The 16,478-nt window shown below is 35.2% G+C and overlaps 1 protein-coding gene across 1 annotated transcript; it reads left to right on the top strand.

Moving 5' to 3' along the window:
* Nucleotides 1-13,468: 13,468 nt before the first annotated feature.
* On the top strand, nt 13,469-16,266 carry LOC100251832 (21 kDa protein). Its single transcript, XM_059733590.1, has 2 exons — nt 13,469-14,020; nt 15,016-16,266. The coding sequence occupies exon 2, from the start codon at nt 15,428-15,430 to the stop codon at nt 16,028-16,030; it is 603 nt and encodes a 200-aa protein (XP_059589573.1). The 5' UTR covers nt 13,469-14,020; nt 15,016-15,427; the 3' UTR covers nt 16,031-16,266.
* Nucleotides 16,267-16,478: the final 212 nt, after the last annotated feature.

Genomic DNA, 16,478 nt, shown 5'->3' with positions numbered 1-16,478 from the left:
TTCTGGTTTAGCTTTTAGAGTTAGTTTTTGGTTGGCTTCCAGAGCCATTACTGGTGGTCTTGTTTAGGCTTCCAGAGCCATCACTGCCATCTCGTTTAGGCTTCCAGAGCCATCACTGTCATCTCGTTTAGGCTTCCAGAGCCATTTCTGCCATCTCGTTTAGGCTTCTAGAGCCATCGCTGTCATCTCGTTTAGGCTTCCAGATCCATTTCCGTCATCTCGTTTAGGCTTCCAGAGCCATCACTGCCATCTCGTTTAGGCTTCCAAAGCCCTTTCTGCCATCTCGTTTAGGCTTCTAGAGCCATCACTGTCATCTCGTTTAGGCTTCCAGAGCCATTTCTGCCATCTCGTTTAGGCTTCCAGAGCCATCGCTGTCATCTCGTTTAGGCTTCCAGAGCCATTTCCGTCATCTCGTTTAGGCTTCCAGAGCCATCACTGCCATCTCGTTTAGGCTTCCAAAGCCCTTTCTGCCATCTTGTTTAGGCTTCCAAAGCCATCACTATCGTCTCGTTTGGGCTTCCAGAGCCATTTCTGCCATCTTGTTTAGGCTTCCAGAGCCATCACTGTCGTCTTGTTTAGGCTTCCAGAGCTGTTATTTTCTAGTTTAGCTTTTAGAGTTAGTTTTTGGTTGGCTTCCAGAGCTGTTATTTTCTAGTTTAGCTTTTAGAGTTAGTTTTTAGTTTGGCTTCCAGAGCTGATATTTTCTAGTTTAGCTTTTAGAGTTTGTTTTTGGTTTGGCTCCCAGAGCTGTTTACTTTCTCAGTTTAGCGTTTAGAGTTAGCTTTTTGATTTGACTTCTAGAGCTATTATTTTCTCAGTATCAATGTTCAGAGCCATCCTCGTCGCTTTTTTAGCTTCGGCGTTTAGAGCCATCACTTCTCAGTATCGACATTTAGAGCCCATACTAGGGGATATTTTCCGTTTCGGATGAGATTTACGGACTTTCATGGAGGTCACATGTGCGACGATGGATGATTTCATGACATTTGTTCTTCGGACCTGTCGCGCACCTGATGCCATATTGGGGCATATTCCGATTCGGAGGATCTTTATGGATCTTCGCAAAAGTCGCATGATCGATGATAGATGATTTCATGTCGCCTGATCTCCGACCTATCATACATTTCGATGCCATACAGGGGCATATTTCGATTCGGATGAGATTTACAGATCGTGAGGGAGTCGCGTGCTTATCCTTATTTGGCGAGATGTATGCAGAGATGATGATATATTCGCTATCCTCACGATGATTCCTTAGTGGAGCCTATCGAGAGCCATCTAGCCAGGTCCGCGCTTTTAGATGCTTGGATGTCGTCATGCTTCCTTCCGAGGGACGCCTCTTTGATATGTGGGTTTGACTCTGTTGCAGGCATGGATGACTTGAGCTCATCTGATTTTTCTCGGTGCCACACTAGGGCATATTCCCCATCTTGATCGAGGTTTGTAGATTCCCCACTGATTTGCAGGACCATCCTCATTTATGAGATACACGTCAGGTTGATGATTCGATTCCATTTTATCCTGATACTCCGAGGAGCCTCTTTTGAGTCTTTCAGCCAGATCTTACTCTCTGATACAGTCGCGGTTCTTGGACGGAGTTATGTCGAGTGCCTGGATCCCCACGTCACCATCTCAATGGGGTACATATCAGATCTTTTACGCATCCCCATGGTGTTATTCTCGGGTTATCAGGGCGGATCGGGTACATCTAATGCCATACTAGGGCATATTTCCCTCCTTTAGCCATGGAGGCGATCGTTCTCTCACAGACCCGTTATAGCTTTCGTCACTCAGCCGAGAGATATTGTGTTCGCCTCATTGACCATTATTCCTGAGCTCTTCATCTAGATAAGCTCTCAGTGGAGCGTTGATCGAGACTCGTAGAGTCCCTTTCAACCATCTCTAGCAGTTTGAGATTTACAGCGGCATGCCACATTAGGGCATATTTCCCCCTCATTGTTTCCTTACGGTCTGGTGTTCAGGGCCGCCGTTCATTCACGGTTATCATGTCACACTTTCAGTTCGGCGTTCAGAGCCACTTCTCTAGTTCTTGTCGTTCAGAGTCATCATCATCACTTTTTAATTTCGGCTTTTAGAGCCATCATTGTCGCTTTTCAGTTCGGCATTCAGAGCCATCATCGGTTTTCAGATCGACATTCAGAGTCGCATCCTCAGTTTTGACGTTCAGAGCCATCGTTATCACTTCTCAGTATCAGTGTTCAATGCCATCGATTGCCGGTTTTGGCGTTCAGAGTCATCATCACATCTTCATTCGGCATTCAGAGCCATTATCACTCCTCAGTTTGATGTTCAGAGTTGTATTCTCAGTTTCGGCTTTCAAAGCCATCATCATCACTTCTTAGTTTGACGTTTAGAGTCGCATTTCCGGTTTCGGCGTTTAGAGCCATCACCGCATCTTCGTTTGGTATTCAAAGCCATCCTCATCACATTTTCAGTCTCGGCGTTCAGAGCCATTGTCACTCCTCAGTTTGACGTTCAGAGTCGCATTCCTGGTTTCGGCGTTCAGAGCCATCATTATCATTTCTCAGTTTCGGCGTTCAGAGTCATCGTCACTCCTCAGTTTGATGTTCAGAGTCGCATTCCTGGTTTCGGTGTTCAGAGCCATTATTATCGTTTCTCAGTTTCGGCGTTCAGAGTCATCGTCACTCCTCAGTTTGATGTTCAGAGTCGCATTCCTGGTTTCGGTGTTCAGAGCCATCATTATCGTTTCTCAGTTTCGGCGTTCAGAGCCATTATTACTCCTCAGTTCAACACTCAGAGTCGTATTCTCGTTCGGCGTTCGGAGCCATTACATCATTCATTCCGACGTTCGGGGCCATGTTTTGCTTTGTTTGGCGTTCAGGGCTATTGTCCACTTCGGTTCGGAGTTCAGAGCCATTGCATATTATTCGTTCGGCATTCAGAGCCATCATTATCACTTCTCAGTATCGGTGTTCAGAGTCATCCTCATCACATTCCTGATTTCAGTGTCCAGAGCCACCATCACATCTTCGTTCGGCATTTAGAGCCATCACTTCTCAGTATCAGTGTCCAGAGCTATCCTCGTCGTATTTTCAGTTTTGACATTCAGAGCCATCATTACTACTCCTCAGTTTGATGTTCAGAGTCGTATTCTCGTTCGGCGTTCGGAGCCATTACGTCATTCATTCCGACGTTCGGAGCCATGTTTTGCTTCGTTTGGCGTTCAGAGCCACTGCATATCGTTTGTTTCGACGTTTGGAGCCACACCTTCATTCTGTGTTCAGGGCCATTATCTGTTTATTATTATTATTATTATTATTATTATTATCATTATTATTATTTAATGTTCTGGGTTGCGGTTTTAGTTTGACGCTCAGAGTCTTCATGTCTATCTTTTGTTCGATTCATCACCATTTTCCTCCTTTCTAGCGTTCAGAGCCATTGGACACGCCCTTTCGGACCTTTTGATTTTCTTAGTTTTGACGTTCAGAGCCGCTGTTCCATTTGATGTTTGGCGCCCCTACCACATTTTTCTTTTAGTTTGGTGTTTAGAGCCGTTTTTCATACCCGTTCATGCATTTTGAGTCACCACCTTTCTTAGTTTTGACGTTTAGAACAATTGTCCTGTTTAGCATTCAGTGTCACCGTCATTCTCTAGTTTAGCGTTTAGAGCCATTGTACATATTCATTCGAGGACCTTGAGTCACCATCTTTCTGTGTTTGACGTTCAGGGTCATTTCTCCCTGACTGTATCGTTTAGAGCCATAGTGTCGACGTTCATGTTCACCAGCATTACACATGTTGCCTTCAGGGGTTTGCATCTATCCTTGTTTTCCTCATCGTGTCACCCTATGCTTATCGCTTATTCGTCATTGCTCTTCCAGATTTCTCTTTTCATTGCTCATGACGTAGTCCTTTGAGTTTACGACACATACTTCGGTCATGTCGTTGGGCACCCTACACTTGGCACTTTCATATAGTTCCCTTGGGGCAATCTTCTCGGGGCACTTTCTTTATGGTATTCTAGAGTGGTTCGACCGTTACCCATCTTTAATATGGTTTTTCGAGTCACTTATAGAGACGTCTTAGAGAGAGTCTGGATCCTTTGGTGTAGCTTCAGAGTCATTTTGAAGCATCCTTTTCTTTTAGGGTTAGAGTCTTTATGTTCGTCTGTTCGCTAGAGTAAGTCCATGTTTCCCTGGTGTCCCTGTGGGGGTCTCTTTGGTTCTTCGGTAGAGTTCACTTCATTTCACTCATTATTCACACTTTCTTTTCACTCTAGTGTTCATATTCCTTACATTTGTAAACTCTACCGAAGAGGGGCATATTTGTAGACCCCCTCAGCTAGGAGCATGGGCGGGGTTTTTATTTTTATGCATTTTTTTTCTTCTTTTCTGCTTTCTTTATCCACCCGAGGCTGGCTGGAAGTGAAAGGAGGGAGAATGAGCTATCCTTAGGCGGCTGTAGGGAGCAGAGAACAGGGGGGCAGGTGCTAGATTTCCGGATCTGGGGAAAAAGGCAAGAAAAAAAGAAAAGAAGAGGGAAGGAGGAGAGAGGAGGAGCAGGAGCTGGTGGGAGGACTTTCTTCGCGCAGGTATGACCTTTCTTTCTTTTCTTTCTCTCGTTCATTTCACTTTGTTTTTCCTTTGCTATCAACTGCTTGGCGATGGAGGCGCGATGCTGGCGGCGTCGGCGACGCGAGCTGACGGCGCGGAGGAGCTGATCGCGGAGAAGCTCCAGCAGACTGCGCGCTGGCCGGCTGCGTGCTGGCCGGCTGGTGCTGCTCTGGCCGGCGGCGCGGCTGGCAGCTGGCGGCGACGGGCGAGCTGTCCGGCGGCGCTGGCACGGCTGCCATTGGTAATGCGGCTGGTGGCGCTGCGCGGGAGGAGAAGAAGAAATAAAAAAAAAAGAAGAAGAAGAAGAAATAAAAAAAAAAAAAAAAAAAAAAAAAAGAAGAAAGGAAAAAAAAAAGGGCCTTGGAGTTTTAGGCCCATCTTGGTGCTGGAATTGGGCCATTAGGCCCAATTCTTTGTTGACCTTTGGTTTTTGGGCTTAAGCCCATCACCCTCTTAGCCTTTAATTGTTATTAATATTATTGTTGTTATTATTATTATTGTTATTGTTATTATTATTATTATTATTTATTATTATTATTATTGTTATTATTATTAATTCTCATAGTTATTATTGTTGCCCTCATTTTTAATTCTTATTATTATTACTATTGTTATTATTATTGTTATTATTTCTCATAATTGTTATTATTGTTATTATCATTAATTCTCACCATTATTATTACTATTGTTCTTCAAAAATCCTATTCTCGTATATTTTTTTCCAAATTCAATCCTATTTTAATTTTTCAAATTGCCAAATTCTATTTTCAATTTCTAAATTTCCACATTTATTTACTTAATCATTATTATTTTTTATCCAATTTATCTATTTATTCACTTATTCATTTATTTAGAATTTCATTCTTAATTAATTATTCAAATTCCCAATTTCTAAATTCAATTCCCAATTTCTAAATTTCCACATTCATTTACATAATTCTTCAAAATTCTCAATTTCCAAATTCAATTCTCAATTTTCAATTTCTAAATTTCCACATTTATTTACTTAATCATTATTATTATTTTTTTATCCAATTTATTTATTTATTCACTTATTCATTTATTTAAAATTTCATTCTTAATTAATTATTCAATTTCCCAATTTCTAAATTCAATTTCTAATTTCTAAATTTCCACATTCATTTACATAATTCCCAATTTCCAAATTCAATTTTCAATTTTCAATTTCTAAATTTCCACATTTATTTACTTAATCATTATTATTTTCTTATCCAATTTATTTATTTGTTCACTTATTCATTTATTTAAAGTTCAATCCTTATTTAATTATCCAAATTCCCAATTTCTAAATTCAATTTCCAATTTCTAAATTTCCACATTCATTTACATAATTCTTCAAATTCTCAATTTCTAAATTCAATTTTCAATTTTAAATTTCTAAATTTCCACATTTATTTATTTAATCATTATTATTTTTTATCCAATTTATTTATTTATTCACTTATTCATTTATTTAAAATTTCATTCTTAATTAATTATTCAAATTCCCAATTTCTAAATTCAATTTCCAATTTCTAAATTTCCACATTCATTTACATAATTCTTCAAATTCTCAATTTCCAAATTCAATTCTCAATTTTCAAATTCTAAATTTCCCCATTTATTTACTTAATCATTATTATTTCTTTATCCAATTTATTTATTTATTCACTTATTCATTTATTTAAAATTTCATTCTTAATTAATTATTCAAATTCCCAATTTCTAAATTCAATTTCCAATTTCTAAATTTCTACATTCATTTACATAATTCTTCAAATTCTCAATTTCCAAATTCAATTCTCAATTTTCAATTTCTAAATTTCCACATTTATTTACTTAATCATTATTATTTTTTATCCAATTTATTTACTTGTTCACTCATTCATTTACTCAAAATTCAATCCTTAATTAATTTCCATAATTGCCAAATTCATAAATTCAATTTCTATTTTCGCAATTATTTATTTAATCTTTATTATTTCATCATTATTATTATTATTCCATTCCTTTATTTATCCACTTATTTTGTTTATTAAAATTCCGTCTTTAAATAATTTTTCAAAATTCAGATTCCCAAATTTAGCTCTTTGAAATTCCAATTCCTTTCGAATCTAATTTCTAAAATTCTCATTCTTATATTTAATCTCTAAAACTCCAATTTTCAAATAATCCACATCCAATTTTCAAATAAATTTCAAAAACCCAATCTTCTCTCAAATAGTTTTAATTCTACTCTGATTTTCAAAACAATCTACTGCTCCTCTTGATTTTAGTAGGCATGAATGAATTTTTCATAATTCCAGAATAATGGAATCTGTGATATTAATTCATGCAAAAATGAATGGGCTTTGGTGGGGGCCCAACATATGTGTTTTCCTCATGATTGATTGATTGTTTGATTGATTTAATTGTTATGCGCGCTTGATTTTATTCTACCCTATGACATGCTTGAAATTATTCTTTAATTGTGCACTAACCTCACTTTTTGATAAGCGCATTGTGGCTCATCACCCAGGTACGTATCTATTCCCATTCCGATATTTCCATATACATGTTTTGATTCTCCTATGTGCATGATAGTTCCGGGTATTCATTGTTTTCCTCATCAATTGCCATGATTGCTTCATTTTATTAGTAGAGACCCGACTTTAGGGGCTTAGAGGGGTGCTACGGTCTTTACCGTACCTTCCCGATGAGTAACCTGACCCCCGAACCCGATCCGGTTTTTCACAGACCACCTTTTCCAAAATAAGGAGTCGCACTTAGGGTTTTTCTTTCTTATTTTGTTTACCCTTTAAAAATAAAACAAAAATAAGTGGCGACTCCAAGTCAATTTTCTTAATCAAATAAAAATCAATTTTTCAAATAAAAATTAAGCTCGCCATTCGAGTGGGAAACGCATTGAGCTAAAATGCAGGGTCCACAGAGTGCAAAAGTTGCAAAATATTCTCCATTTTTTTCATTATTTTTCATATTTTAATTATTTCTCATAAAACTTTACAAAAAAACTAAAAATACTTGTGCCTGTTTGGTATGTGAAAATGAACAGGGAAAATGAACATTTCATTCATTCCCATATTTGGATAACTTAAATTATGATGAAAATAGAATATCTTTTGTGATTTGAATGAGAATGAAATCCCACTTATACATGATATTTTAATTCTCTCAAACCGAGAGATAATTTGATTCCTAAGTTACTTTTTAAAAATTATTGCTTTTATTTTATAAAAAACACAATGGTATATTATTACAAATAAAAAAAATTAATTATAAAAAAATAAAAAAAATAAAGAGTTTTTAATAAAATATGAATATTGATAATATAATAAAATTATAAATGATTTTTTTATAAATATTATAAAAATATAAATATTAACATTAATTGATTCATTTTGTTAAAAATAAATAATAATAATTCAAAATTAATAATTTCTATTAATTTCTATATGATTTTATAAATATTATAAAATAGGAATATTAACATCTTATAAAAGAACAATTAATTTATTTTGTTAAAAATAAAGAATAATTATTCAAAATTAATAATTTATAATACTATTCTATTTTAAATGAATATGAAAACAAATAAAATTTAATTTTTAAAGGTATAAATGGGCCAAATTTTTTATTATATACATATATTAATTACTCAATTATGAAGATGGCATTCTAAATTATTTTATTTAAAATTACAAGATTTATTTAAAGAATTTAAATCATTAATTATGTCTATTATTTTTTATAGTCATTATATACATAGTTTGAGTTTTAAATTATTATTATTAATTTTTTAAATTGTTAAACTTATTAATAAATTCAATATAAATTCTTGCATGATTTGAAATTCATTTTTCTAATGAAAAAAAAATCAAAAGAACAATTCTCTATTTTATTTTGTTTTTAAAAATCATAGTTAAAGAACAATAACCAAATATTGGTAAAATTTTTAAAAACAATTTTGTTTTTAAATCACACGCACAAATATTGTGAATATTTTTAGAGTTTAAAGTGTTTAATATTAAAACCTATATATAAATTGTTAATTCTAATTCTATTAGGAAACTAATTCTAATTATAATATAAAAAATTCAAACTCTAATAAAACTATATTATTAATTAATAATAATCCTAAAATAAGAAAAAAATAAAAAAATTATCACTTTATATATTTACGCTTGATGTAAGTACATAATCTAACATATGAATCGCCATTGTTTCCTCTTGACAAAAAACAACTCCACTTTTGTGAATTATACAATAGGTATTACTCTAAAAAGATAAGGATCAAGTCAATAAAAATCATCATAAAAAAAATCCAAGTATCTTCTATAGAATGGATAATCCTTTCATCGAACAAAGAAGACAATTGCCCAATACCGAAGTAACATATTGATCTACCTATACATGCACAATCACATCAGTAATAATTGTTTTCATTCATCACTAAGAGCCAAACTATTGAAGGCTAGTTTAATATTTGTATGGTTTGCTCATTGTGGACTTCATCTTTATTTGAAAGTCGCATACCAGCCATAAGATCAAGAGCTAAATCTCTATCTTTTAAGCTTGAGTTCACCCTGAATTGGGGAACTGAGGTTGGATTTTGGGCTTTAGACAAAGGCTCTAAAGGTCGACTCAGATGAGCATGCAAAACTTCTGTCCAATTCAACTAAGATGGGCTTCAGACAAAAGACTTTAGTTGGACCTAGCTACCTCTTTTAAGTATATAGTAAGAACAATTGCTGTTCTACCTTGTCAGATGTACTAATGCATCACAATGTACTAAGCTTGCAATGAGTTGCTCAAATGCGCTTTTTCCCCCTAATTGACTGATTAAACTCAGAATTTAAAATCAATATTAAATTGATTGCAGATAAAATATTACATCTAAAATAAGAACAATAAGTTTTAACTCATTAAGATCTTGTTTGATAGTGATTCTAGTTAGAAAACATTCCTAACATTTTTAATACCTGAAAACCACCTTTTTGATAAAAATTTTCAAGTGCTAAAAGACTCCGAATTGATTCTATGAAGTACTTCTAATTTTTTCAACACTGAAGGCATTTTCAAGTGTCCGAAAGACTAAATGACTTTCAAAATCACTGTCAAATAGATTCTAAATGTACTTATGTATCATAATTTATCGAGCTTAAAATGAGTTGCTTCTATGCTATTATTTTTTCCCCATTTTTTTCCTTTTTCCTTTATAGAAATCACCATCCATATTAGACCAACTCCACCTCAAAATTTTACATTCAAATTGGCCGACATGAAGACGAGGACAATATGAAACATCCATTACCAACAAGAAATTCTAATTGAATTCTACAAATGCAGGTGTGACCAGTTTGCTGAAGAAGATACAAAGAAGAAAGATTGATAGTGGTTGCAGGACCATGGCACTATACCTTTCAACATGTGAAAGGTTGCAAATAGGAAAGAATGTGGTCAAAGAAGGTGGCAAAAAAATGGTCCTTATCCTCCTTCCATAAGGTAAGGCTGCCCTACATCTAATAAATGGGGGGCTCCCGCCTTACAATAATTGGATATGAACGGGCTAGATGAATAAAAAGTGAACATATGTTAATCATATGACGACCCTACCATTTGCAACTGCCAAATTACGACACTGATCATACAGGAAAATGATGTCAGGCATTCCTGAGGAACAGAAGTGAGACTCGCAAGAATATCAGCAAGTTTCAATATCATGCTTGTTGAAGGGCCACTTCAAAGAAAAATGAAACTGATAACTAAGGCCCAGATACTTATTATTTTATAAGAAATTGAGTAACATATTAATGAACGTGTTGAAAAGAATCTAAAAAAAATGCTTTAAAAAGACTAGTGATTTTGCAAGTATCTTGTGATAGAAAGAGTAACACTTTTTGAGATTTTGTTTTTGGCATCGTTCTCCCTTCAATTATGAATGTGTTGATGGCTAAAATCATGCATGTTCAGGATGCAATGCACCTGGAAATTGAACAAGTCAATTGCGTGTTAAAACATAAGTTTGCATCAATTAATTGTTTTTTACGTAATAACAATATATTAGACTGAGATTTCCTAGCAATATTTTAGAAGAAATTAAGAAAAAAGTATAAATTTTATCAGTACTTGTTGGATGTCTACACAAGAAAAATTTAAAAATGACAAGTGATTAGAGAATTTGAATTGAGAGGATTTTAATTCATGGAATAAAATTCTGAAACACTATTATTTCTATATGAATCGAATGTGAGAATATTCTTGTCTCCACAGTGAAAATGAATCAACAAACATCCAACCCTTGTCATGTCTTCCATTCATATTCCACAACCAACTTGAATGTTGAATTGGTCCCCTGAAACCCTTGTCATCTCTCTCTCCCTCTCTCTCTCTCTCTCTCTCTCTCTCTCTCTCTCTCTCTCTCTCTCTCTCTCTCTCTAACATCTAATCATATTAAACAATTAAATTTATTAATTAGGAAGTGTCTTAAAATTTTAATTCACTACAATTGCTATTTCATTAAATTTCCTTTGGTATAGATGTATTATAGGAGGATTTTCTTGATTGATGTTGGGTTGTAGAGACATATTAGCTTATCAAAAGAAAAAGGTGAAATGAATTCAGAAAATTTCTTTTAAATGTTCTTAGGTTATGAGACGAAGATGTTACAACACGAATGGGGATAGTTTTAGACACTACGCTTGGTTTGCAATCATGGAATAGAGAGTTATAACATGCATGGTGGTAGTTTTAGACGGCTGGCTGTATCAGGTTTGGAGACATGCGATGGAGAGGTGAGAGACACCTAACGTAATAAAGCTTGGATTGACAGACACCTAACACATACGATAGCATTCATCTCTTAATTAAAAACACTTGGCTTTACTTTTGCAGTCATCTTAAAATATCTATATACAATTCTCTTTTACTCCACATCTCATAGTTTTTTGTATTCCTAAATGATATTTTTTTTCATCCTTAAATCTCCATATTTTTTAGGGCTACTTGGCTGTCGACTAGTTCTTCATAGTTTTCATGTGGACGTGCCCATGGAGGAAACACTGCGATGAGCCGATTAGGTTGTATCTTGAAGTTGTTATTAATTGTCGGCACCCATACATAGGGAGGTGATATCCGTTCTAGGATAATGTGTTCTCACGTGCCTCTCCAAAATAGGCCAGCCCTTCTTATCTATGTTGTTACCGTAATAAGATTATATATTGGCCAGGGGCTTTAAATCTATGTTGCATAATCGATTGATTTTCTTTTATTTTTGAATATAGACAAGATTACTCAAATCATATAGAAATCCCATATATTTCATGTCAATGGATTTATCTTTACAAGTATAGTACAATATGTTCCATAAAAAATTTCTCTGTCACAACCAGGTCATTAAAAGTACAAACACAACGACCCTTCTGAAGTGGCAACAATGACACGAATTAGTCATATCCATAGGCAATGGATAAGTTGAGTGCAATGACGAAAATTTGGTCCCAGAAAGTCTGATCGAGAGCATAGTGTGGCCGACTTGTATGGTGGACCAAATGGTGGCGCCTAGTCGGCCGTTCCATGAAGGCCCATTTGCAAGCAAGGAGTCCATAAAATATTATGGATTTGATCCAGAACATTGTTGAGCTATCTTATCACTCTTTTCCATTTGCCCACTTGCTTCTAATTTCAATGCGTGCTTAAAAATTGAAATATTTTATGCGTGCTTTGAATCATTGATTAATTGTTAGGCTTCAAAACATCTTCAACAGGACCACCTTTTGGTGTCGTTTTTTCATTCAATAATGCTTTACAAGTTGCATATAATTGGGGTTAGCTGGAACTTTGGATTTGAGATGTGAATTAGTCGCATGTAATAATGCTTTTTTGGTCCACATGGTTCTCACTTCAGAAAAAGGCCAAATGAATTATTCTTCAATTTTATATGTGCTTTGATTATTGTTAGTCTTCAAAATATCTTGACCAGACTCACTTGCATGTCCTTTTTCATTCAATAAGGCTTTACAAATATCGCATAGTATCATTTAATGAGTCTTTGCATGGTTGGCGTAGACAGTGTGCATGCTTGTGAAAAGCAGTTGTAGTCAATCTCCAAAGTATGTTGGTTTCCTACCTGGAATTCTAGGCCTTTACTGGATAAAAATTTGTACAAATTTTCACAACTTAATTTACAATATTAATTGTTGGAAGTATCATCTGTGACATGTTCCTTCGAAAATCTCCGTCTACTGTGAAAATTGTTATCAAGGGTATTTTTTTGTTTTAAAATTTTGACCCTCTTCTAGGATTGATGCTCTGCATAACAAGTATTCCTAGCTGACCATCTAGTTGCTCTTCTCAATTTTCATGGGACCCAAGCAAATACTAGTGGATATGCATGGAATTATCGGCCATCCATTGAAGTCGGCTCTAATAATTTGTGGGCTGTACTCATGCATATTAGCTTTCCTTTCCTTTATATATAATCCTCCTCTCTATAATACCGATGCCCCAAAACTCCTACTCTCATCACTAATCTTCAGTCTTGTTAGCAAAAAGCCTAATTAAAAGATATGGTGTAATGACCGGGTATTTTATGCCACGTTAGCAATTTTAGTTTGAAAAGTCTTAATTTATGTGATGGTTGAAAAGTCAAAAAGAAAAGCGTTTGGAGAACACGTGTCAATTTCGGATTGGTTAATTTCGTTTTATTGCGTCGGTCAATTAAACGAGTTGAAATTTTATGCCATGTCAGCCTTAGGATAGAAAATTCTTAGGATTTTAGAAATTGGAAATTTACGAAAACGAAAAATGAAAAATAAATAAATTAAGATTAATTAGAATTAATTAAGAAAAATAAATAAATTAATTAAATTAAATTGATGAATAATAATATTGAGAAAATTAGTTTTTATTTGGTGTTAATAAATAAAATTGTGTGTTAAAATGAAAAAAAAAAATGAATTGGAAATTAAATAAAACAATTAGAATAAAGAAAAGAAAAAAAAATAAATATATTCAATGGGCTTTGAATATGGGTTGTAAAAGAAAAAAAAAAAAATTTAATGGAGTTGGGCTTAAGTGGCTAGTGGCTTTTAAAAGCCTAGTGGGCTGTTAGTAAAAAAAGAAAGGAATTGAGTTGGGCTTGGATGTGGGCTTAAGTGGCTGCCTTGTGAAGTGGGCTGTTTTAAAAATAAATAAAAAAAAAAAAAGGAAAAGGGGGAAAATTGGAAAAGTGCAGCACGCGGGAGAGAGAGAGAGAAAAGGGCACTGTTCATAAATTAGGGCACTTGCCGGAATTTTGATCGGCCGTTTGGACGGCCAAACGATTTCTGTTTCGGCCCAAATTCAGAGGAAGTACTCTATTCGACTAGACGAACAAGCCTGCGGTGGCTGATTTTGTTTTTAACGGTCAAATTTTCAGATCTGAGGTAGGGGACCCTAACCCTAAAACTCAAATTTTTATGTTTTTCCCTTGAAAAAAAATTGTAAATATTGTCACTATGAGTTAATTAGGAATTATGGATGTTGTGTGAATTTTTCTAGAATATTTGGAGTTTGTTTGGAATTTTTGGAATTTCGGGAAATTGATTTTGATTGATAATTAATTGTTTTGAAAGGTTAAAAATTATTAGATGGGTTGGAAAATTCCAAAATTAGGGTTAAATTTTAAATATAATGATTTGTGAATTTTTAGGCATTGGTTAGAATATTTTCGAAAATTTTAGGGTAAATAGTTAGTTAATTTTGGATATTAGAAATTATTATAATGGTTGAAAAATTTTGTAAGTGTGGTAAAATCTCAAGATTGTTGATATGCAATTTTTTTAATATTTATTTGGGATATTATCGGAAATTGTAATGTGTGAAATTGTTTGATTGGATTATTGGGGAATGTTGAGATTGTTGAATTATTGAGGAATATTGGAATTGTGGCATTCATTGCATCATGGTTATGTGGAAAAATAAATAAATAAATAAAATCATGAAGATTGTGAAAAGTGTATGAAATGGAAAAAAAATGAAATAGAGATGAGAAGTGGAAGCCCGTGTGAGGCGAATTAAGAAGGGAGAGAGATCCCTAGGGTGAAAGACCCAAAAGTTTACCCCGGGAAGACTCCGAATGGGGAGTGTATTTGGGTGCGGACGCGTATCCTTCGGTGAAAGCCCGAGAACAATAGTGCATTGTATGACTGTGTGTCACACGTTCATGTGCATTCATGTAATTGTTGAATATTGTGAAATTGGGTATAAAATTATATATATTAAACTATGTGGTTTGATTGACATTGTTGAATTGTTCCTGTGGTGTTGAAGTGTTCTTTTCGTATTCTTTGAACTTAGTAATCCCTTTAACCCCTTGGGTGTTAGGCACCCTACTGAGCAATGTGGAAATGCTCACCCCTTCCTTGTTACACCTTTTTAGATGCAGATATCTCTCCTGAGGATCCACAGGTGGGACAGGGAGGACTTCAGGATGCTCTTGGAGCGGCCTAGTGGAGCGTGGCATTTATTTGTTATTGTGTTCCTTTTTGGATTTTGGGGATTTGTTTTAGCAATTATGACTCATGGATTTGCTATGAAGCTTTATTTGATTAAGTTGTTAATTGTGAACTTTTATTTTGGACTATAATGAATATTTATTTAATCTTGTTGTTTTGAGTAGTTTTGGGATATTGTGGTTTATGAGAATTCTAGTGGGATGTATAAAAAAAAATAAAAAATCCAGAGTGTTTAGGTTGACTGCCAACGTGGAATAGGAGGAACCCTTAGGGTCAAACCTTTGACCTGGGGTCACGGGTCAAATTTTGGGTCGCCCGGAATTTGGGTCGTGACATATGGAAACCTCACCTTGCACTCGTTTCCTTTCAGCCCTTCTCTTTTCTCTAGCCTTCACTTCGATAAACTTAATCTCAGCAGCCAGGCCTGCCACCGACAAAGCCAGCACCGAGTTTATTAGAACTGCTTGTGGTACAACAACTTATCCACAGCTTTGCTTCACTTCTCTTGCTGCTCATGCCAGTGTAATACAAACAAACCCGAAACTTCTTGCTAGCACCGCTCTCTCTGTGACGCTCGCAACAGCACGATCAACATCATCAGATATGTCCACTCTGCTGAAAAGACATGGCCTGACGCCTAGAGAGGTTTCAGCCATGCGGGACTGTGTGGAAGAGTTAAGTGACTCTGTGGACCAGCTTAAAAAATCCATGGGGGAGATGAGCCAAATAAAAAGCTCCAATTTTGGGCTCATGATCAATGACATACAAACTTGGGTTAGTGCTGCTTTGACGGATGAGGACACCTGTGCTAACGGGTTTACGGAAAATGCCATGACCGAGAATGTCAGGACTGTCGTGAACGCTCGCATAGTAAATATTGCACATATGACTAGCAATGCCTTGGCTTTGATCAATAGTTATGCTTCCCTCCACCATTAGCCAACCTTAAATTTTCCAATTTATTTTGTGTGTGAATCCCATATGTAGCAGCAGGTTTCAAGTGGGTGTATTTAGGGTCTTGTGTTGCTTGTTTGATCAGCCTAGGTTTGCTGCAACATATGGAATGCTTGATCTGGAGATTGATCTCACTGGTCTTAAATGATCAGTTATGGATTGTATTAAGGGCACTGCCCTCATTATAGTATGCACTAGATGATGGCTGTTCCACTTCCTTATTCTATATCCAAACTGTTCAACACATTTGTTGAGTTGAACTGCTTGTTTTCATTAATTTTGAAGCATATGAAACATGAGGGGAAAAAACAAACCTAAGTTCACGAAAATCACTTCCATGACCCAGTAAGTTAATTTATGGAGCTTCTATTGCGTAGAGAGAAAATGCATGAGACAACTTGGTCGTCCTCCTGTCTGTTTCAACTGAATAGAT

Source organism: Vitis vinifera, chromosome 16, assembly GCF_030704535.1.
Source record: "Vitis vinifera cultivar Pinot Noir 40024 chromosome 16, ASM3070453v1".
Lineage (NCBI taxonomy): Eukaryota > Viridiplantae > Streptophyta > Magnoliopsida > Vitales > Vitaceae > Vitis > Vitis vinifera.
This window is presented reverse-complemented; position numbering and strand designations above follow the sequence as displayed.